At 44.1% G+C, this 23,683-nt stretch overlaps 1 protein-coding gene across 1 annotated transcript in view; it reads left to right on the top strand.

The window, feature by feature from the left end:
* The first annotated feature begins 2,174 nt into the window (after positions 1-2,174).
* LOC110508296 (calcium/calmodulin-dependent 3',5'-cyclic nucleotide phosphodiesterase 1A-like) overlaps positions 2,175-23,683 on the top strand; it is an 81,913-nt gene continuing 60,404 nt past the window's right edge. Inside the window, exons 1-3 of the mRNA XM_036967030.1 lie at positions 2,175-2,323; positions 10,954-11,067; positions 23,106-23,288. Of these exons, the coding sequence (XP_036822925.1) occupies positions 2,181-2,323; positions 10,954-11,067; positions 23,106-23,288 (440 nt within the window). The 5' untranslated portion in view covers positions 2,175-2,180. The remainder of the gene's footprint in view (positions 2,324-10,953; positions 11,068-23,105; positions 23,289-23,683) is intronic.

Below are 23,683 nucleotides of genomic sequence, written 5' to 3'. Positions count from 1 at the left end.
TGTGAGGATAGCACCCCAGTAAACAAACACAGACCATCATATTTCAACCCTCAACCCTCCAGGCGCGACACAAAACGCAGAAATAAAAATATAATGAATGCCTTACCTATGACGAGCTTCTTTTGTTGGCACTCCAATATGGCCCATAAACATCACAAATTGTCCTTTTGTTTGATTAATTCCGTCATTATATCTCCAAAATGTCAATTTATTTGGCGCGTTTGATCCAGAAAAACACCGGTTCCAACTTGAGCAACGTGACTACAAAATATCTCTAAAGTTACCTGTAAGCTTTGTCCAAACATTTCAAACTACTTTTGCAATACAACTTTAGGTATTTTTTAACGTAAATAATCGATACAATTGAAGACGGGATATACTGTGTTCAATACCGGAGGAAAACAAAGTGGAGCTAGCTTTCAGGTCACACGCCTCTAACAAAGAGTGCACTTCCCTCTACCCTCATTCTGAACCGTGTTACTTCTTCATTTCTCAAAAGAAAAAACCTCAACCAATTTCTAAAGACTGTTGACATCCAGTGGAAGTGATAGGAACTGCAGGAAAGTTGATTAGAAATCTGGATTCCCAATGAAAACCCATTGAAAAGAGAGTGACCTAAAAAAAAATAATCTGAACGGTTTGTCCTCTGAGTTTTGCCTGCCAAATAAGTTCTGTTATACTCACAGACATTATTCAAACTGTTTTAGAAACTTCAGAGTGTGTTCTATCCAAATATACTACTGATATGCATATCTTAGCCTCTGGGTCTGAGTAGCAGGCCGTTTACTTTGGACATGCTTTTCATCCGGATGTGAAAATACTGCCCCCTGTCCCAAAGAAGTTAAACAAGCCATATAAAGCTGGTTACAATTTCAATTTTATCCTCCAGAAAAGATAGAACAAATATTACAACATTAATTTTTATTGTATTATATTTCTTAATGATATTATAAATAGAAACGGTGGAGTTATGTCACATATCCAGCTTTCAAAAATATATGGGAATGTCTGCTCAATCAAAGTTACAACCAACTGATTGCAGCATTACCACAAAAATGGAGGAAGCAAGTGGAAGTGGGAAAAGGTAGGGAACTTGTTTGTCTTCCCATTTATTAAAGATACAAATTGGCTGAAAGTATTGATATAATTAGAAAAATATACCAGTTTAGTTTGAGGACAAAAATGTTGCCAGCTGCTCCATACAGGTTGCAGAATAAATGGGAAGAGATTTCCGATGCACCGATTCCATGGCACATGGTTTATGAACTGATACAAACAACTACACTTGATTCAACAGAATCACTAGATCATTTATTCCGGCATTGTCAATATGTAGCTTGTTTCTGGTCACAGGTTCAGGAATGACACAATTTTTTTAAAGAATGCACAACTTGTTGTGTACCTTGACACAAATTGGGTATGGCACCTGAAAACCTAACATAGTTCGACTTCTTTCAGCAAAAAACAAGAGACTGTGGTTGCAGTGGGCTAAGGAGCGAAAACACTGGACACAGGAGAATTGGAAAAACATTGCCTGGTCTGTTGAATCCCAGTTCCTGATAGATGGAACAAGCTATTTGGAGTAGAGATCCACTACAGGCCAACTTGACACAACTGTAGGAAGCATTGGAGTCAACATAGGCCAGCATCCTTGTGGAACTCTTTGACACCCTGAGACCATTCCTGACTAACTGTTCTGAAGGCAAACGGGTTAGGGTTAGGGTTAGACCATTCCTGACTAACTGTTCTGAAGGCAAAAGGGTTAGGGTTAGGGTTAGGGTTAGGGTTAGTGTTAGTGTTAGGGTTAGACCATTCCTGACTAACTGTTCTGAAGGCAAAAGTGGGTGCAACTCAATATTAGAAAGGTGTTCATAATGTTTTGTACACTCAGTGTTACACATCAATTACGCAATACATGAAATGCAATCACAAAACACAAAAAACAAAACACAATCATATGAGTCAAACACAGTCATCGGTAAAAAGGCCCTCTACTATCCGCCTGCCTTAGAGGCACCAACTCCACCAACTGTTACGCGTTTTGGAGATACAAAAAAGACTAAAGGCACCAAAAAATCAACGCAGATTTACCTAAATCTTGGTTACCTACCGATCATGTACCAAATTGTTGAATCTGACAGTGTCACCTAAACCCCACAGGTTCCAAGTCCCAGAGTGCAATGTGGTCGGCCCCTGCAGCAGGGATTGGCGTGAGAGACGGAGAGACGAAGGTTCTATTTGACCCTCGTAGCCCCGAGGAGGTCCTGGCTGATGAACTTCCTGCTTCTAACGGGCCAGAAGCCACAGAGAAGACTGCTATCAGGTCAGCCTATCAGCCATCAGGTCTGGTGTTATATACAGTGCCTTGCGAAAGTATTCGGCCCCCTTGAACTTTGCGACCTTTTGCCACATTTCAGGCTTCAAACATAAAGATATAAAACTGTATTTTTTTGTGAAGAATCAACCACAAGTGGGACACAATCATGAAGTGGAACGACATTTATTGGATATTTCAAACTTTTTTAACAAATCAAAAACTGAAAAATTGGGCGTGCAAAATTATTCAGCCCCCTTAAGTTAATACTTTGTAGCGCCACCTTTTGCTGCGATTACAGCTGTAAGTCGCTTGGGGTATGTCTCTATCAGTTTTGCACATCGAGAGACTGACATTTTTTCCAATTCCTCCTTGCAAAACAGCTCGAGCTCAGTGAGGTTGGATGGAGAGCATTTGTGAACAGCAGTTTTCAGTTCTTTCCACAGATTCTCGATTGGATTCAGGTCTGGACTTTGACTTGGCCATTCTAACACCTGGATATGTTTATTTTTGAACCATTCCATTGTAGATTTTGCTTTATGTTTTGGATCATTGTCTTGTTGGAAGACAAATCTCTGTCCCAGTCTCAGGTCTTTTGCAGACTCCATCAGGTTTTCTTCCAGAATGGTCCTGTATTTGGCTCCATCCATCTTCCCATCAATTTTAACCATCTTCCCTGTCCCTGCTGAAGAAAAGCAGGCCCAAACCATGATGCTGCCACCACCATGTTTGACAGTGGGGATGGTGTGTTCAGCTGTGTTGCTTTTACGCCAAACATAATGTTTTGCATTGTTGCCAAAAAGTTCAATTTTGGTTTCATCTGACCAGAGCACCTTCTTCCACATGTTTGGTGTGTCTCCCAGGTGGCTTGTGGCAAACTTTAAACGACACTTTTTATGGATATCTTTAAGAAATGGCTTTCTTCTTGCCACTCTTCCATAAAGGCCAGATTTGTGCAATATATGACTGATTGTTGTCCTATGGACAGAGTCTCCCATCTCAGCTGTAGATCTCTGCAGTTCATCCAGAGTGATCATGGGCCTCTTGGCTGCATCTCTGATCAGTCTTCTCCTTGTATGAGCTGAAAGTTTAGAGGGACGGCCAGGTCTTGGTAGATTTGCAGTGGTCTGATACTCCTTCCATTTCAATATTATCGCTTGCACAGTGCTCCTTGGGATGTTTAAAGCTTGGGAAATCTTTTTGTATCCAAATCCGGCTTTAAACTTCTTCACAACAGTATCTCGGACCTGCCTGGTGTGTTCCTTGTTCTTCATGATGCTCTCTGTGCTTTTAACGGACCTCTGAGACTATCACAGTGCAGGTGCATTTATACAAAGACTTGATTACACACAGGTGGATTGTATTTATCCTCATTAGTCATTTAGGTCAACATTGGATCATTCAGAGATCCTCACTGAACTTCTGGAGAGAGTTTGCTGCACTGAAAGTAAAGGGGCTGAATAATTTTGCACGCCCAATTTTTCAGTTTTTGATTTGTTAAAAAAGTTTGAAATATCCAATAAATGTCGTTCCACTTCATGATTGTGTCCCACTTGTTGTTGATTCTTCACAAAAAAATACAGTTTTATATCTTTATGTTTGAAGTCTGAAATGTGGCAAAAGGTCGCAAAGTTCAAGGGGGCCGAATACTTTCGCAAGGCACTGTAGACTACAGAGAAGACTGCTGTCAGGTCTGGAGTTATATGGACTATATAGACTACAGAGACGACTGCTATCAGGTCTGGTGTTATATAGACTACAGAGAAGACTGCTATCAGGTCTGGTGTTATATGGACTATATAGACTACAGAGAAGACTGTTATCAGTTCTGGTGTTATATAGACTACAGAGAAGACTGCTGTCAGGTCTGGTGTTATATAGACTACAGAGAAGACTGCTATCAGGTCTGGTGTTATATAGACTACAGAGAAGACTGCTGTCAGGTCTGGTGTTATATGGACTATATAGACTATAGAGAAGACTGCTGTCAGGTCTGGTGTTATATGGACTATATAGACTATAGAGAAGACTGCTGTCAGGTCTGGTGTTATATGGACTATATAGACTACAGAGAAGACTGCTGTCAGGTCTGGTGTTATATGGACTATATAGACTACAGAGAAGACTGCTGTCAGGTCTGGTGTTATATAGACTACAGAGAAGACTGCTGTCAGGTCTGGTGTTATATAGACTACAGAGAAGACTGCTGTCAGGTCTGGTGCTATATAGACTCTATGGACTACAGAGAAGACTGCTGTCAGGTCTGGTGTTATATAGACTACAGAGAAGACTGCTGTCAGGTCTGGTGTTAGGTGGTCCTGGATTGATGCCATCCTGTTGGTTTTAACCCGGTTCCTGGTATGATGCCATTCTGTAGGTTTTAACCTGGTTCCTGGATTGATGTCATCCTGTAGGTTTTAACCCGGTTCCTGGTATGATGCCATCCTGTAGGTTTTAACCCGGGTCCTGGATTGATGCCATCCTGTAGGTTTTAACCCGGGTCCTGGATTGATGCCATCCTGTAGGTTTTAACCCGGGTCCTGGATTGATGCCATCCTGTAGGTTTTAACCCGGTTCCTGGATTGATGTCATCCTGTAGGTTTTAACCCGGGTCCTGGATTGATGCCATCCTGTAGGTTTTAACCCGGGTCCTGGATTGATGCCATCCTGTAGGTTTTAACCCGGGTACTGGATTGATGCCATCCTGTAGGTTTTAACCCGGTTCCTGGATTGATGCCATCCTGTAGGTTTTAACCCGGGTCCTGGATTGATGCCATCCTGTAGGTTTTAAACCCGGTTCCTGGATTGATGCCATCCTGTAGGTTTTAAACCCGGGTCCTGGATTGATGCCATCCTGAAGGTTTTAACCCGGGTCCTGGATTGATGTCATCCTGTAGGTTTTAACCCGGGTCCTGGATTGATGCCATCCTGTAGGTTTTAACCCGGGTCCTGGATTGATGCCATCCTGTAGGTTTTAACCCGGTTCCTGGATTGATGCAATCCTGTAGGTTTTAACCCGTTTCCTGGATTGATGCCATCCTGTAGGTTTTAACCCGGGTCCTGGATTGATGCCATCCTGTAGGTTTTAACCCGGGTCCTGGATTGATGCCATCCTGAAGGTGGAGTCGATCTAATGGTAGTTATATTAATGAGCTGCGGAGGTCACCTGTCACTGTCTAGCTAACAGAAGAAACATCATATTGGAGAAAAATCTGCTTCTAGTCACTCCAACACTCAAACTCCAACTGCCATCTGTCATGTCTCTAGACACTACAGAACTAAATCAAATCAAATGTATTTATATAGCCCTTCTCACATCAGCTGATATCTCAAAGTGCTGTACAGAAATCCAGCCTAAAACCCCAAACAGCAAGCAATGCAGGTGTAGAAGCACGACGGCTAGGAAAGACTCCCTAGAAAGGCCAAAACCTAGGAAGAAACCTAGAGAGGAACCAGGCTATGAGGGGTGGCCAGTCCTCTTCTGGCTGTGCCGGGTAGAGATTATAACAGAACATGGCCAAGTTGTTCAAATGTTCATAAATGACCAGCTTGGTCAAATAATAGAAATCACAGTAGTTGTCGAGGATGCAACAGGACAGCACCTCAAGAGTAAATGTCAGTTGGCTTTTCATAGCCAATCATTAAGATTATCTCACCGCTCCTGCTGTCTCTAGAGAGTTGAAAACAGCAGGTCTGGGACAGGTAGCACGTCCGGTGAACAGGTCAGGGTTCCATAGCCACAGGCAGAACAGTTGAAACTGGAGCAGCAGCATGACCAGGTGGACTGGGGACAGCAAGGAGTCATCATGCCAAGTAGTCCTGAGGCATGGTCCGAGGGCTCAGGTCCTCCGAGAGAGAGAAAGAAAGAGAGAAAGAGAGAATTAGAGAGAGCATACTTTAATTGACACAGGACACTGGAAAAGACAGGAGAAGTACTCCAGATATAACAGACTGACCCTAGCCCCCCGACACATAAACTACTGCAGCATAAATACTGGAGGCTGAGACAGGAGGGGTCAGGAGACACTGTGGCCCCATCCGATGATACCCCCTGACAGGGCCAAACAGGCAGGATATAACCCCACCCACTTTACCAAAGCACAGCCCCCACACCACTAGAGGGATATCTTCAACCACCAACTTACCATCCTGAGACAAGGCCGAGTATAGCCCACAAAGATCTCCGCCACAGCACAACCCAAGGGGGGGGCGCCAACCCAGCCAGGAAGATCACGTCAGTGACTCAACCCACTCAAGTGACGCACCCCTCCTAGTGACGGCATGGAAGAGCACCAGTAAGCCAGTGACTCAGCCTCTGTAATAGGGTTAGAGGCAGAGAATCCCAGTGGAGAGAGGGGAACCGGCCAGGCAGGGACACCAAGGGCGGTTCGTTGCTCCAAAGCCTTTTCGTTCACCTTCACACTCCTGGGCCAGACTACACTCAATCATATGACCCACTGAAGAGATGAGTCTTCAGTAAAAACCTAAAGGTTGAGACCGAGTCTGCGTCTCTCACATGGGTAGGCAGACCATTCCATAAAAATGGAGCTCTATAAGAGAAAGCCCTGCCTCCAGCTGTTTGCTTAGAAATTCTAGGGACAATTAGGAGGCCTGCGTCTTGTGACCGTAGCGTACGTGTGAGGTATGTACGGCAGGACCAAATCGGAAAGATAGTTAGGAGCAAGCCCATGTAATGCTTTGTAGGTTAGCAGTAAAACCTTGAAATCAGCCCTTGCCTTAACAACTGTTTGGTTCTAGTCAGGATTCTAGCAGCCGTATTTAGCACTAACTGAAGTTTATTTAGTGCTTTATCCGGGTAGCCGGAAAGTACAGCATTGCAGCAGTCTAACCTAGAAGTAACAAAAGCATGGATACATTTTTCTGCATCATTTTTGGACAGAAAGTTTCTGACTTTTGCAATGTTATGTAGATGGGAAAAAGCTGTCCTTGAAACAGTCTTGATATGTTAGTCAAAAGAGAGATCAGGGTCCAGAGTAACGTCGAGGTCCTTCACAGTTTTATTTGAGATGATTGTACAAACATGAAACGTGAAAACATTAGTGGTCCTAACACGGGACCTTGAGGAACACCGAAATGTACAGTTGATTTGTCAGAGGACAAACCATTCACAGAGACAAACTGATATCTTTCCGACAGATAAGATCTAAACCAGGCCAGAACTTGTCCGTGTAGACCAATTTCGGGTTTCCAATCTCTCCAAATGAATGTGGTGGTTGATGGTATCAAAAGCAGCACTATGGTCTAGGAGCACGAGAACAGATGCAGGGCCTCGGTCTGACGCCATTAGAAGATCAACTACAACTACCATCTGTCATGTTTTTAGACACTACAACACTCTAAAACTACAACTACCATCTGTCATGTCTCTAGATGCTATAACACTACAACTACCATCTGTCATGTCTCTAGACACTATAACACTGCAAAACTACAACTACCATCTGTCATGTCTCTAGACACTCCAAAACTACAACTACCACCTGTCCTTGTGTAGAATATGTATTGTAAAGCCTTCTACAGAAAAATCCTTTCAAGTCTATCCATTTATCTCTGCATATCTAGAGTAGAGGTCGACCGATTAATTGGCCGATTAATTAGGGACGATTTCAAGTTTTCATAACAATCGCAAATCGGTATTCTTGGACGCCGATTTACATATATATATATTTTTTTTACACCTTTATTTAATCTTTATTTAACTAGGCAAGTCAGTTAAGAACACATTCTTATTTTCAATGACGGCCTAGGAACGGTGGGTTAACTGCCTCGTTCATAGGCAGAACAACATATTTTCTCATTGTCAGCTCGGGGGATCCAATCTTGCAACCTTACAGTTTACTAGTCCAACGCTCTAACCACCTGCCTCTCATTGCACTCTACGAGGAGACTGCCTGTTACGCGAATGCAGTAAGCCAAGGTAAGTTGCTAGCTAGCATTAAACTTATCTTATAAAAAACAATCAATCAATCAATCATTATCACTTGTTGACTACACATGGTTGATGATATTACTAGTTTATCTAGCGTGTCCTGTGTTGCATATAATCGATGCGGTGCGTATCGTTGCTCCAATGTGTACCTAACCATGAACATCAATGCCTTTCTTAAAATCAATACACAGAAGTATATATTTTTAAACCTGCATATTTAGCTAGAATAAATTCAGGTTAGCAGGCAATATTAACCAGGTGAAATTGTGTCACTTCTCTTGCGTTCATTGCACGCAGAGTCAGTGTATATGCAACAGTTTGGGCCGCCTAATTTGCCAGAATTATTTGTAATTATGTCATTTATGTAATTATGACATTGAAGGTTGTGCAATGTAACAGGAATATTTAGACTAATGGATGCCACCCCTTAGATAAAATATGGAACAGTTCCGTATTTCACTGAAAGAATAAACGTCTTGCTTTCGAGATGATAGTTTCCGGATTCGACCATATTAATGACCTAAGGCTCGTATTTCTGTGTGTTATTATGTTATAACTAAGTCTATGATTTGATAGAGCTGTCTGACTGAGCAGCAGCTGGCTCGTAAACATTCATTCAAACAGCACTTTCGTGCCTATCAACTCCTGAGATGAGGCTGGTGTAACCCATGTGAAATGGCTAGCTAGTTAGCGGGGTGCGCGCTAATAGCGTTTCAAACGTCACTCGTTCTGAGACTTGGATGTTCCCCTTGCTCTGCATGTGTAACGCTGCTTCAACGGTGGCTGTTGTCGTTGTGTTCCTGGTTCGAGCCCAGGGAGGAGCGAGGGACGGAAGCTATACTGTGAAACTGGCAATACTAAAGTGCCTATAAGAACATCCAATAGTCAAAGGTTAATGAGATACAAATGGTATAGAGAGAAATAGTCCTATAATTTCTATAGTAACTACGACCTAAAACTTCTTACCTGGGATTATCGAAGACTCATGTTAATTAAAAGGAACCACCAGCTTTCATATGTTCTCATGTTCTGAGCAAGGAACTTAAACGTTAGCTTTCTTACATGGCACATATTGCACTTTTACTTTCTTCTCCAGCACTTTGTTTTTGTCTTATTTAAACCAAATTGAACATGTTTCATTATTTATTTGAGGCTAAATTGATTTTATTGATGTATTATATTAAGTTAAAATAAGTGTTCATTCAGTATTGTTGTAATTGTCATTATTACAAATACATTTTAAAAAATCGGCCGATTAATTGGTATCGGCTTTTTTTTGGTCCTCCAATAATCGGTATTGGTATCGGCGTTGAAAAATCATAATCAGTCGACCTCTAATCTAGAGGACCATGTACACTGAAAGTTATTGAGTGATGCAGCTTTAAACTGTCTGTTTAGAGGTGCTCTTCAGTCTGGATGTCAGGACAACCTCTCGTCTGTCTGACTCTTCTCAACACGCACACACACAAACCCACATACACAGAAACACCCAAAGATTGCCCACAGACACACACATAGAAACACACACATTAATATGCTACAGGGCTGTATTTTGACTTACAGAACCCCTTCCCCTTGCTGTTTTACGATGTCCATAGCAACTAGTATTTATCAGTGGATTGATTCTGATTGGCTCAAACACAACTAGTGTTTATCAGTGGATTGATTCTGATTGGCTCAAACATAACTTGTGGATTGATTCTGATTGGCTCAAACACAACTAGTGTTTATCAGTGGATCTGTTTGAGTCATTGTTCATAGAATGTCAGTCTCTGTGCCCCCTATACCCCCAGCCCTCCCAGCCCCCTATCCCTCCCAGCCCCCTATCCCCTCTAGCCCCCTATCCCCCCAGCCCTCCCAGCCCTCTACCCCCCCCCCCCCAGCCCTCCCAGCCCCCTATCCCTCCCAGCCCCCTATCCCCCCAGCCCCCCCAGCCCCCTACAACCAATATGACTAACACTAACTTTCAATCAATGAGAATTGATTTAATGTAATTGTTGTTGTTGATACGTAAGCCATTATAATAACTGACTGATTGTAAGTTGGATAAGATTGTCTGCTAAATGTAAATCACGATCACGTTGTCTCTGTCCTCCTGCAGTTTGACTGAGTCATAACGATCACGTTGTCTCTGTCCTCCTGCAGTTTGACTGAGTCATAACGATCACGTTGTCTCTGTCCTCCTGCAGTTTGACTGAGTCATAACGATCATGTTGTCTCTGTCCTCCTGCAGTTTGACTGAGTCATAACGATCACGTTGTCTCTGTCCTCCTGCAGTTTGACTGAGTCATAACGATCACATTGTCTCTGTCCTCCTGCAGTTTGACTGAGTCATAACGATCACGTTGTCTCTGTCCTCCTGCAGTTTGACTGAGTCATAACGATCACGTTGTCTCTGTCCTCCTGCAGTTTGACTGAGTCATAACGATCACGTTGTCTCTGTCCTCCTGCAGTTTGACTGAGTCATAATGATCACGTTGTCTCTGTCCTCCTGCAGTTTGACTGAGTCATAACGATCACGTTGTCTCTGTCCTCCTGCAGTTTGACTGAGTCACAATATTTATGTTGTTTCTCTGTCTTCTGGTAGGTTAAGATGACTGCTGAAGCTGCTGGAGAGGGAGGAGAGGATAATGTTGTCTCTGTGTTGTAATAGTGTTGTAATGGTAATGTTGATCCTGTCCTCCTGTAGGTTGAGATGTCTGCTGAAACAGCTGGAGAGAGGAGAGGTGTCTCTGGTGGACCTCAAGAAGAACCTGGAGTATGCTGCCACTGTTCTGGAGTCAGTTTATATAGAGAAGACCAGGTACACACTACTACACACACTGTTCTGGAGTCAGTTTATATAGAGGAGACCAGGTACACACTACTACACACACTGTTCTGGAGTCAGTTTATATAGAGGAGACCAGGTACACACTACTACACACACTGTTCTGGAGTCAGTTTATATAGAGGAGACCAGGTACACACTACTACACAATAACGTCAATTAACCTCTCACACACACATACCAACTCGCACACACCTCAGTCTCCTGCGGACATCTAAACTAACAGCTTATGTACATAAAAATACATGAATCAGCAATGGCCGAACGGCATAGGCAAGATGCAGTAGATGGTACAGAGTACAGTATATACATATGAGGTGAGTAATGTAGGGTATGTAAACATATAAAGTGGCTAGTGATACATTTATTACATCAATTTTTCCATTATTAAAGTGGCTAGAGTGGAGTCAGTATGTTGGCAGCAGCCACTCAATGTTAGTGGTGGCTGTTTAACAGTCTGATGGCCTTGAGATAGAAGCTGTTTTTCAGTCTCTCGGTCCCCACTTTGATGCACCTGTACTGACCTCACCTTCTAGATGATAGCTGGGTGAACAGGCAGTGGCTCGGGTGGTTGTTGTCCTTGATGATCTTTTTGGCCTTCCTGTGACATCGGGTGGTGTAGGTGTCCTGGAGGGCAGGTAGTTTGCCCCCGGTGATGCGTTGTGCAGACCTCACTACCCTCTGGAGAGCCTTATGGTTGTGGGTGAAGCAGTTGCCGTACCAGGCGGTGATACAGCCCGACAGGATGCTCTCGATTGTGCATCTGTAAAAGTTTGTGAGTGTTTTTGTGACAAGCCAAATATCTTCAGCCTCCTGAGGTTGAAGAGGCGCTGCTGAACCTTTTTCACAACGCTGTCTGTGTGGGTGGACCATTTCAGTTTGTCCGTGATGTGTATACCGAGGAACTCAAAACATTCCACCTTCTCCACCACTCTCCCATTGATGTGGATAGGGGGCTGCTCTCTCTGCTGTTTCCTGAAGTCTACTATCATCTCCTTTGTTTTGTTGACATTGAGTGTGAGGTTATTTTCCTGACACCACACTCCGAGGGCCCTCACCTCCTCCCTGTAGGCCGTCTCAACGTTGTTGGTAATCAAGCCTACCACTGTTGTGTCGTCTGCAAACTTGATGATTGAGTTGGAGGTGTGCATGGCCACGCAGTCATAGGTGAACAGGGAGTACAGGAGAGAGCTGAGAACGCACCCTTGTGGGACCCCAGTGTTGAGGATCAGCAGGGTGGAGATCAGGAAGTCCAGGACCCAGTTGCACAGGGCGGGGTCGATACCCAGGGTCTCAAACTTGATGATGAGTTTGGAGGGTACTATGGTGTTAAATGCTGAGCTGTAGTTGATGAACAGCATTCTTACATAGGTATTCCTTTTGTCCTATAGGCTGGGAGCAACAAAATGGAGTTGTGGTCAAATTTTCCGAAAGGAGGGCGGGGGAGGGCTTTATATGCGTCGCGGAAGTTAGAATAACAATGATCCAGGGTTTTGCTAGTCCAGGTTGCGCATTCGATATGCTGTTAAAATTTGGAGAGCCTTGTTTTCAGATTAGCCTTGTTAAAATCCCCGGCTACAATAAATGCAGCTTCAGGATATGTGTTATCCAGTTTATATAGAGTCAAATGAAGTTCTTTCAGGTGCCATCGATGTGTCTGCTTGGGGCGGGATATACACTACTGTGATTATGATCGAAGAGAATTATCTTGGTAGATAATGCGGTCGGCATTTGATTGTAAGGAATTCTAGGTCAGGTGAACAAAAGGACTTCAGTTCCTGTATTTTGTTATGATCACACCACGTCTCGTTAATCATAGTGCATACACCCCCGCCCTTCTTCTTACGAGAAAGATGTTTGTTTCTTTCGGCTCGATGCGTGAAGAAGCCAGGTGGCTGTACCGACTCTGATAACATATCCCGAGAAAGCCATGTTTCCGTGAAACAAAGAATGTTACAGTCTCTGATGTCTCTCTGGAAGGCAACCCTTGCTCGGATTTCGTCTACCTTGTTGTCAAGAGACTGGACATTGGCGAGTAGTAGGCTAGGGAGCGGTGCGCGATGTGCCCGTCTCCGGAGCCTGACCAGAAGACAGCTCTGTCTGCCCTTCTGCGGCGCTGTTGTTTTGGGTCGCCTGCTGGGATCTGATCCATTGTCCTGGGTGGTGGACCAAACAGAGGATCCGCTTCGGGAAAGTCGTGTTCCTGGTCGTGATGTTGGTGAGTTGACGTTGCTCTTATATTGAATAGTTCCTCCCGACTGTATGTAATAAAACCTAATATTTCTTGGTGGTAACAATGTAAGAAATAACACATTCAAAACCAAAATACTGCATAGTTTCCTAGGAACGCAAAGCGAGGCAGCCATCTCTGTCGGCGCCGGAAGTCGACCACCAGAAAGGGTATGTGTCAATTATTTATTTTTTAACCTTTAACTAACTAGGCAAGTCAGTTAAGAACAAATTCTTATTTTCAATGATGGCCTTAGAACAGTGGGTAAACTGCCTGTTTAGGGGCAGAAAAATAGATTTCCACCTTGTCAGCTCAGGGATTCGACCTTGCAAACTTTGGGTTACTGGCCCAATGCTCTAACCTCTAGGCTACCTGCCACACCAACATGTGGACATATCTAGGCCTTGATACTCAGGCATGAACGAATCCACATACTGTCAGAAATGTATCTTATCTGTAGTCATTACCTGATCATTTATGTATTCCTATAAAAATATATATATATATTTTAATAGATATCCTTACATGATATATAATATTAATCTTTATATGTCGAAAATGGGTTAAATCCGAATCATGAAATGTCCAGTGGCCAAGTTATTTGACCAGTTTAGGCGCGGAAAATCATGGTGCTTCTTCACATGAAGGTAACATTTCTGAGCTTACAGCACCATACTGACTGAAGGTAACATATCTGAGCTTTCAGCACCATACTGACTGAAGGTAACATATCTGAGCCTTCACACCATACTGTCTGAAGGTGACATATCTGAGCCTTCAGCACCATACTGAAGGAGACATATCTGAGTCTTCAGCACCATACTGAAGGAGACATATCTGAGTCTTCAGCACCATACTGAAGGTAGCATATCTGAGCCTACAGCACCATACTGACTGAAGGTAACATATCTGAGCCTACAGCACCATACTGACTGAAGGTAACATATCTGAGCCTACAGCACCATACTGACTGAAGGTAACATATCTGAGCCTTCAGCACCATACTGACTGAAGGTAACATGTCTGAGCCTTCAGCACCATACTGACTGAGGGTGACATATCTGAGCCTACAGCACCATGCTGACTGAAGGTGACATATCTGAGCCTTCAGCACCATACTGACTGAAGGTAACATATCTGAGCCTACAGCACCATACTGACTGAAGGTGACATATCTGAGCCTTCAGCACTGTACTGACTGAAGATAACATATCTGAGCCTTCAGCACCATACTGACTAAAGGTAACATATCTGAGCCTAAACATTTTTAAAACGTTAGCTGTCACCTTGAGGCTTGATAGGGGGTAAACATGTTTTTCCCTGTAGGAAAGGCAATTTCATAATATTTTTAGCTAGCTAGGATAGCTACCATTTAGCTTTTACCCCCATATCAAGCCTAGCAAGCTAGCTAGCCCTACTGGCTGCTGGCCAAATTAGCTAATGTTTTTGTTTATAGTTACTTAGATAAATAAAACATCTCAAATTAGCGACTCACTTTAGCATTAAATTCTTTGAGATTTTTTCTTAATTAACATCTTCTCACTTATTTGTTTCTCCAGTCGTCAGTTTGACCGCACGATTTACACGCTCATTTGTGGCGCCCAAATAAAAAAAATTGAATTCCACAGCAGATAAAATTATTATTGTTGCTAAACTACCAGTTACAGTGCTTTTAGCTTGCGGTTTGCTTGTGCCTTTATCCAGAGGGAATACAAAAAATTATAGCTAGTGTATGAAAGAGTGATATCGATTTAATATTTGTCAAATTATTGAGCATGTTGTAACGGTTTTCTTCCTCCTCTTCTGAGGAGGAGTAGGAAGGATCGGACCAATGCGCAGCGTGGTAAGTGTCCATAATATAATTTTAATGAAATATAACTGAACACAGAAAACAAAAGAATAAGAGAATAAATGGAAACCGACACAGTCCCGTATGGAGCAAACACAGACAGGGAAAATAATCACCCACAACCAACATGGGGAAAACAGGCTACCTAAGTATGATTCTCAATCAGAGACAACGATCGACAGCTGCCTCTGATTGAGAACCATACCAGGCCAAACACATAGAAATATAACAACATAGAAAAAACACATAGAATGCCCACCCCAACTCGCCCTGACCAAACCAAAATAGAGACATAAAAAGGAACTAAGGTCAGGACGTGACACATGTCCTCAAAACTCAAAGAACATCAGAAATGGTCCTTATTCAGCATATAAAAATGCATATCAAGATCCTGATATGGATCTCAGTCAAGAGCATATGCATTGTATGTGCTGAGAACATACAGTGCCTTGCGAAAGTATTCGGCCCCCTTGAACTTTGCAACCTTTTGCCACATTTCAGGCTTCAAACAGAAAGATATAAAACTGTATTTTTTTGTGAAGTATCAACAACAAGTGGGACACAATCATGAAGTGGAACGACATTTATTGGATATTTCAAACTTTTTTAACAAATCAAAAACTGAAAAATTGGGCGTGCAAAATTATTCAGCCCCCTTAAGTTAATACTTTGTAGCGCCACCTTTTGCTGCGATTACAGCTGTAAGTCGCTTGGGGTATGTCTCTATCAGTTTTGCACATCGAGAGACTGACATTTTTTCCCATTCCTCCTTGCAAAACAGCTCGAGCTCAGTGAGGTTGGATGGAGAGCATTTGTGAACAGCAGTTTTCAGTTCTTTCCACAGATTCTCGATTGGATTCAGGTCTGGACTTTGACTTGGCCATTCTAACACCTGGATATGTTTATTTTTGAACCATTCCATTGTAGATTTTGCTTTATGTTTTGGATCATTGTCTTGTTGGAAGACAAATCTCCGTCCCAGTCTCAGGTCTTTTGCAGACTCCATCAGGTTTTCTTCCAGAATGGTCCTGTATTTGGCTCCATCCATCTTCACATCAATTTTAACCATCTTCCCTGTCCCTGCTGAAGAAAAGCAGGCCCAAACCATGACGCTGCCACCACCATGTTTGACAGTGGGGATGGTGTGTTCAGGGTGATGAGCTGTGTTGCTTTTACGCCAAACATAACGTTTTGCATTGTTGCCAAAAGGTTCAATTTTGGTTTCATCTGACCAGAGCACCTTCTTCCACATGTTTGGTGTGTCTCCCAGGTGGCTTGTGGCAAACTTTAAACAACACTTTTTATGGATATCTTTAAGAAATGGCTTTCTTCTTGCCACTCTTCCATAAAGGCCAGATTTGTGCAATATACGACTGATTGTTGTCCTATGGACAGAGTCTCCCACCTCAGCTGTAGATCTCTGCAGTTCATCCAGAGTGATCATGGGCCTCTTGGCTGCATCTCTGATCAGTCTTCTCCTTGTATGAGCTGAAAGTTTAGAGGGACGGCCAGGTCTTGGTAGATTTGCAGTGGTCTGATACTCCTTCCATTTCAATATTATCGCTTGCACAGTGCTCCTTGGGATGTTTAAAGCTTGGGAAATCTTTTTGTATCCAAATCCGGCTTTAAACTTCTTCACAACAGTATCTCGGACCTGCCTGGTGTGTTCCTTTTTGTTCATGATGCTCTCTACGCTTTTAACGGACCTCTGAGACTATCACAGTGCAGGTGCATTTATACGAAGACTTGATTACACACAGGTGGATTGTATTTATCATCATTAGTAATTTAGGTCAACATTGGATCATTCAGAGATCCTCACTGAACTTCTGGAGAGAGTTTGCTGCACTGAAAGTAAAGGGGCTGAATAATTTTGCACGCCCAATTTTTCAGTTTTTGATTTGTTAAAAAAGTTTGAAATATCCAATAAATGTCATTCCACTTAATGCTTGTGTCCCACTTGTTGTTGATTCTTCACAAAAAAATACAGTTTTATATCTTTATGTTTGAAGCCTGAAATGTGGCAAAAGGTCGCAAAGTTCAAGGGGGCCGAATACTTTCGCAAGGCACTGTATACTATGTAGATCTACTGTCAGTATTTGTTATCATATAAAGAAAACAAGATATCCAAATAGGCCTCATATTTAATGATGTTACGCTCGTTGAAATGATCGGACCAAGGTGCAACATGTTAGGCGTACATTTTGTCTTTATTAAAAATGAACACCTAAAAACAACAAAAGGAAAACGACCGTAACGTTCGGTAGGCGACACAGAGCTGTACAAGAACAACTTCCCACAAAACTAAGGTGGCAGAACAGGCTACCTAAGTATGATTCCCAATCAGAGACAACGATAGACAGCTGTCCCTGATTGAGAATCATACCCGGCCAAAACAAAGAAATAAAGTACATAGAGTTTCCCACCCGAGTCACACCCTGACCAACCAAACATAGAGAATAAAAAGATCTCTACGGTCAGGGCATGACAGTATCTGGCTCCCCCCCCACTTTGGTGGCGCCTCTGGTGCGGGGACCCTCGCCGCAGGCCCTGGACTGGGGACCCTCGCCGCAGGCCCCGGACTGGGAACCCTCGCTGCAGGCTCCGGACTGGAGACCGTCGCTGCAGGCTCCGGACTGGGGACCCTCTTTGCAGGCCCCGGACTGGGGACCGTTGCTTGCGGCTTCGGACTGGGGACCGTCGCTGGCGGTTCCGGACTGGGTACCGTCGCTGCAGGCTCCGGACTGGGTACCGTCGCTGCAGGCTCCGGACTGGAGACCGTCGCTGCAGGCTCCGGACTGGAGACCGTCGCTGCAGGCTCCGGACTGGAGACCGTCGCTGCAGGCTTCGGACTGGAGACCCTCGCTGCAGGCTCCGGACTGGAGACCGTCGCTGCAGGCTCCGGAATGGAGACCCTTGCTGCAGACTCCGGACTGGAGACCCTCGCTGCAGGCTCCGGACTGGAGACCGTCGCTGCAGGCTCCGGACTGGGGACCCTCTTTGCAGGCCCCGGACTGGAGACCCTCGCTGCAGGCTCCGGACTGGAGACCCTCGCTGCAGGCTCCGGACTGGAGACCGTCGCTGCAGGCTCCAGACTGGGGACCCTCTTTGCAGGCCCCGGACTGGAGACCCTCGCTGCAGGCTCCGGACTGGAGACCCTCGCTGCAGGCTCCGGACTGGAGACCGTCGCTGCAGGCTCCGGACTGGGGACCCTCTTTGCAGGCCCCGGACTGGAGACCCTCGCTGCAGGCTCCGGACTGACCCGTGGAGCAGGCACAGGATGAACCGGGCTGTGGGGGAGCACTAGAGCTCTGGTGCTTTGAACTTGCACCGCTCCTCGTGGCTGAATGCCCACTTTAGCCCGGCACGTGCGGAGCGCAGGCACAGGACGCACTGAGCTGTCACAGCGCACCTGAGACACAGTGCTCAGAGCCGGCGCAGGATACCCTGGGCCGAAACGGCGCACCGGAGACCAAGAGTGCTAAGATGGCACAATTTTCCCTGGCTGGATGCCCACTCTCGTGGCACTTGCGGAGAGCTGGCCCTGAGCGCACCGGGCTGTGCACGCGCACTGGAGACACCATGCGCTTTACCGCATAACACGGTGCCTGACCAGTACCACGCTCCTTGCCGTGAGCACAGGGAGTTAGCTCCGCCAACCTCCCAGTGTGCCCCCAGGCTTTACCGTCTAGGATCTCCTCCCACGTCCTGTCCACGCTGCTTGGTCTTTGGTGGGATGTTCTGTTACGCTCGTCAAAATGATCGGACCAAGGTGCAACATGGTAGGCGTACATTTTGTCTTTATTAAAAATGAGTATCTAAAAACAACAAAACGTAACGTTCGGTAGGCTACACAGAGCTGTACAAAAACAACATCCCACAAAACTAAGGAGGCAGAACAGGCTGCCTATGTATGATTCCCAATCAGAGACAACGATAGACAGCTGTCCCTGATTGAGAACCATACCCGGCCAAAACATAGAAATAAAGTACATAGAGTTTTCCACCCGAGTCACACCATGACCAATCAAACATAGACAATAAAAATATCTCTACGGTCAGGGCGTGACAAATGTGTCAATATCCGGCCATACCATGTACTATATCTGGACGGAATCCAAAAATTATATCTGCATGAAAGAAAAATATGGATTTCATATTTGCCAAATTATTGTGCATGCACTGAAAATTCAGAAATGCCTCAGAAATTGTCCTTATTGTTAGCATATCAAAAAGCGTATCAAAATCTGGATATGGAGCTCAGCCAAGAAAGGCATATCTATCTGGAATCAATATAGCTTTATATCTTGAATGTGCTGAGAGAACACAGATATGCAATGTATATAGTCAGTATTTGTCAACATGAAGAGAGAACACAGGGTGTCCCATATCTCAGGATATTGAATGAGTCCATATCCGGCCATAGGAAATGTCCATGTGGGATATTCAGAGTAAACCCAACATCTGGATTCAGAATGACTGACTGACTGAAACCCTCTAGATCATGGGTGTCAAACTCTGGCCCGTGGGCCAAATTTGGCCCGCGGGGTAATTATATTTGGCCCGCGAGACAATACCAAATTACTACTAGAGCTGGCCCGCCGGTATTATATAGTGCATTCACCACTAATACTACGAATCCCATAATGCTCTGCTGTTTTCGCGCGCCAATCAGGACAGGACCCAGAAACGCTCTCTCCTCTGTGACAGTAGTCATAGCAACATAGACGCTACAACTGTCAGCGAGCTAACCCTTCCCAAAAATGGCGAAAAGAAAGGCAGAAAACAGGAGCTTTCTGGACAAGTGGGAGGCAGAATATCTGTTTACATATGTAAAAGACAAACCTGTTTGTCTTGTTTGTGGAGTCAACGTGGCTGTAAGTAAGGAGTACAACATTAGACGACACTATGAAACGAAACACCATGACAAATACAAGGACCTGGACATGACTCAAAGGAGCCAGAAAGTAGAGGAGATGAAAAGAAGTTTGGTTTCACAACAGAATATGTTTAAAAAAGCCACATCACAAAGCGAGGCTGCTGTAAAGGCTAGTTATATAGTGGCAGCAGAGATCGCAAAATCAGCCCGGCCCTTTAATGAGGGAGAGTTCATGAAAAAGTGCATGATGAAGGTTTGTGACCTCGTATGCCCAGAGAAAAAACAAGCATTTTCAAACGTGAGCCTGAGCAGGAACACAGTAGCTGATCGCACATGTGATCTTGCCACCAATCTGTATGACCAGCTGATGGAAAAGGGAAAAGATTTTGTTGCGTTCTCCCTCGCTGTGGATGAGAGCTGCGACGCATCTGATACTGCTCAGCTGTCAGTCTTCATCCGTGGAGTGGACTCAAATCTGTGTGTTACGGAGGAGCTATTAGGATTCAAATCAATGCATGGCACAACCACAGGAAAGGAAATCTTTGAGGAGGTTTCCAAATGTGTAACTGAAATAAAGCTGCCGTGGGATAAACTCGTTGGATTAACGACAGATGGTGCGCCAGCGATGTGCGGTAAAAAGAGTGGACTGGTGGGCATGGTTCGGGAGAAGATGCGGGAAGAGAACTGTGCAGGTGAGCTAACTGTTTACCACTGCATCATACATCAGGAAGCACTGTGTGCCAAAGCCCTAAAGATGGAACATGTTATGACCACAGTAACACAGGTAGTTAACTTTATAAGAGCCAAAGGTCTAAATCACCGCCAGTTTAAATCTTTTCTGGAGGAGTGTGGTTCGGAATACGCAGACGTGCCGTATCACACAGAGGTGAGATGGCTAAGCAGAGGAAAGCTGTGTGAGCTGGCCTTTCTCTGTGACATCTCGAGCCATCTCGATGCGCTGAACCTGCAGCTTCAGGGGCGGGGGCGCATCATCACAGACATGTACGCTGCAGTGAGGGCCTTCAAAACTAAACTGTGCCTGTGGGAGAATCAGATGCTGCAAGGAAACCCTTGCCATTTTCCCTGCTGCCAATCCATAAAAGCGCAGATCTCTACCGCCGTGTTCCCATGCGCACAGTTTGCTGAAAAACTCAGTGTTCTCGCCGCTGAGTTTAGCCGGCGATTTGCCGACTTCGATGCCCAGAAATGCAAGTTTGAACTGCTTAGTAATCCCTTCGCAGTTGATGTGGAAAATGCACCAACCAACATCCAAATGGAGCTGATTGAACTCCAGTGCAACGACACGCTGAAGTCAAAGTATGAGGCTGTGGGCGCCGCACAGTTTCCACGGTTCATCCCTGACACAATGCCTCAGCTCCGCACCCAAGCTGCTCAGATGCTCTCCATGTTCGGCAGCACTTATCTATGCGAGCAACTTTTCTCCTCGATGAAGATGACCAAAACAACTCACAGGAGACGTCTGACTGATGAACATCTTCGCTCGATACTGAGGATTTCTTCAGCTCAGAGCTTGAGCCCAGACATTGATGAACTAGCATCCAAGAAGAGATGCCAGGTATCTGGCTTGGGCACATCAGATTAGACCAGTGTGCAATAATTAACGTTTTCTTTATGCACTTTTCTTGCTACAAGGCATGGGCTTGAATGGTTGATTGATTTATTATCATTTTATTTGTAAAATTATTAGCCAGTGGAAAAAGTTTATTTTGGTATTTAAATCAGAAGGCTGCAAATAGAAAAGAGGCATACAATTTTTATTTAAATTTTATTTATTTAATAAATGAATGCCATTGATGTGTTTTTTCATTTGAAATTCGATTTTGCATGTCTCCACTATTAAATTATATATTGTATGGTAATAAGCGATGCTTGTTCCATATTCAATGTTAAAGCAAAACTTGTTTGGGTCCATATTAAAAGGTTAATTTGTTCAATGTTGGCCCGTGACTTTGTTCAGGTTTTACATTTTGGCCCACTGGGTATTTGAGTTTGACACCCCTGCTCTAGATTGATCGATCACCATATCATCTGACTGACTGAAACCCTCTAGATTGATCGATCACTATATCATCTGACTGACTGAAACCCTCTAGATTGATCTATCACCATATCATCTGACTGACTGAAACCCTCGATTTATCTATCACTATATCATCTGACTGACTGAAACCCTCTAGATTGATCTATCACTATATCATCTGACTGACTGAAACCCTCTAGATTGATCTATCACTATATAATCTGACTGTCTGAAACCCTCTAGATTGATCTATCACTATATCATCTGACTGACTGAAACCCTCTAGATTGATCTATCACTATATCATCTGACTGACTGAAACCCTCTAGATTGATCTATCACTATATAATCTGACTGAAACCCTCTAGATTGATCTATCACTATATCATCTGACTGACTGGAACCCTCTAGATTGATCTATCACTATATCATCTGACTGAAACCCTCTAGATTGATCTATCACTATATCATCTGACTGAAACCCTCTAGATTGATCTATCACTATATCATCTGACTGACTGAAACCCTCTAGATTGATCTATCACCATATCATCTGACTGACTGAAACCCTCGATTTATCTATCACCATATCATCTGACTGAAACCCTCTAGATTGATCTATCACTATATCATCTGACTGAAACCCTCTAGATTGATCTATCACCATATCATCTGACTGACTGAAACCCTCTAGATTGATCTATCACCATATCATCTGACTGACTGAAACCCTCTAGATTGATCTATCACCATATCATCTGACTGACTGAAACCCTCGATTTATCTATCACCATATCATCTGACTGAAACCCTCGATTTATCTATCACCATATCATCTGACTGAAACCCTCTAGATTGATCTATCACCATATCATCTGACTAGTAAAAGTTAAATAAAAAAGGTTAACCACCCTCTTCCCTCTCTCCCTCCTCCCTCTATCCCTCCACCCTTCTCCCTCCTCCCTCCCTCTTTCCCTCTCTCCCTCCTCCCTCTCTCCCTCTCTCCCTCCAGGAGATTGGTGGATACAGAGGAAGAGCTCAGCGATATCCAATCAGAGTATGTGCCTTCAGAGGTGCGTGATTGGTTGGCCTCTACATTCACCCGTCAGATGGGTTTGATGCTGCCGCAGACCGAGGAGAAACCACGCTTCAGGAGCATCGTACACGCTGTGCAGGCTGGTATCTTTGTAGAGAGGTAAACTTACTCACACATACACACACATACACACAGTGAGGAGAAATTACACACACACACACACACACACACACCTCTAGCTTCCCTGTAGTGTTTTTATAAAGCAGACCTCACCAGACCCTCTAGCATCACAAATGGCACCCTATTCCCTACATAGTGCACTCCTTTTGACCAGGGACCATAGCGCTCTGGTGAGTCTGGTATAAAGTAGTGCACTATGTAGGGTATAGGGCCCTGGTCTAAGGTAGTGCACTATATAGGGAATAGTATATATATATATACACACTATACACACTATTCCCTATATAGTGCACTACTTTAGACCAGAGCCTTATTCCCTACATAGTGTCTCAGGGTGTCTCAGGGTGTACCGAGCTGTCAGCTCTATATCAGTA

The sequence above is a fragment of the Oncorhynchus mykiss genome, chromosome 28, assembly GCF_013265735.2.
Source record: "Oncorhynchus mykiss isolate Arlee chromosome 28, USDA_OmykA_1.1, whole genome shotgun sequence".
NCBI classification, from domain to species: domain Eukaryota; kingdom Metazoa; phylum Chordata; class Actinopteri; order Salmoniformes; family Salmonidae; genus Oncorhynchus; species Oncorhynchus mykiss.
The sequence above is the reverse complement of the archived record's forward strand: the minus strand, read 5'-3'. Positions and strand labels throughout refer to the sequence as shown.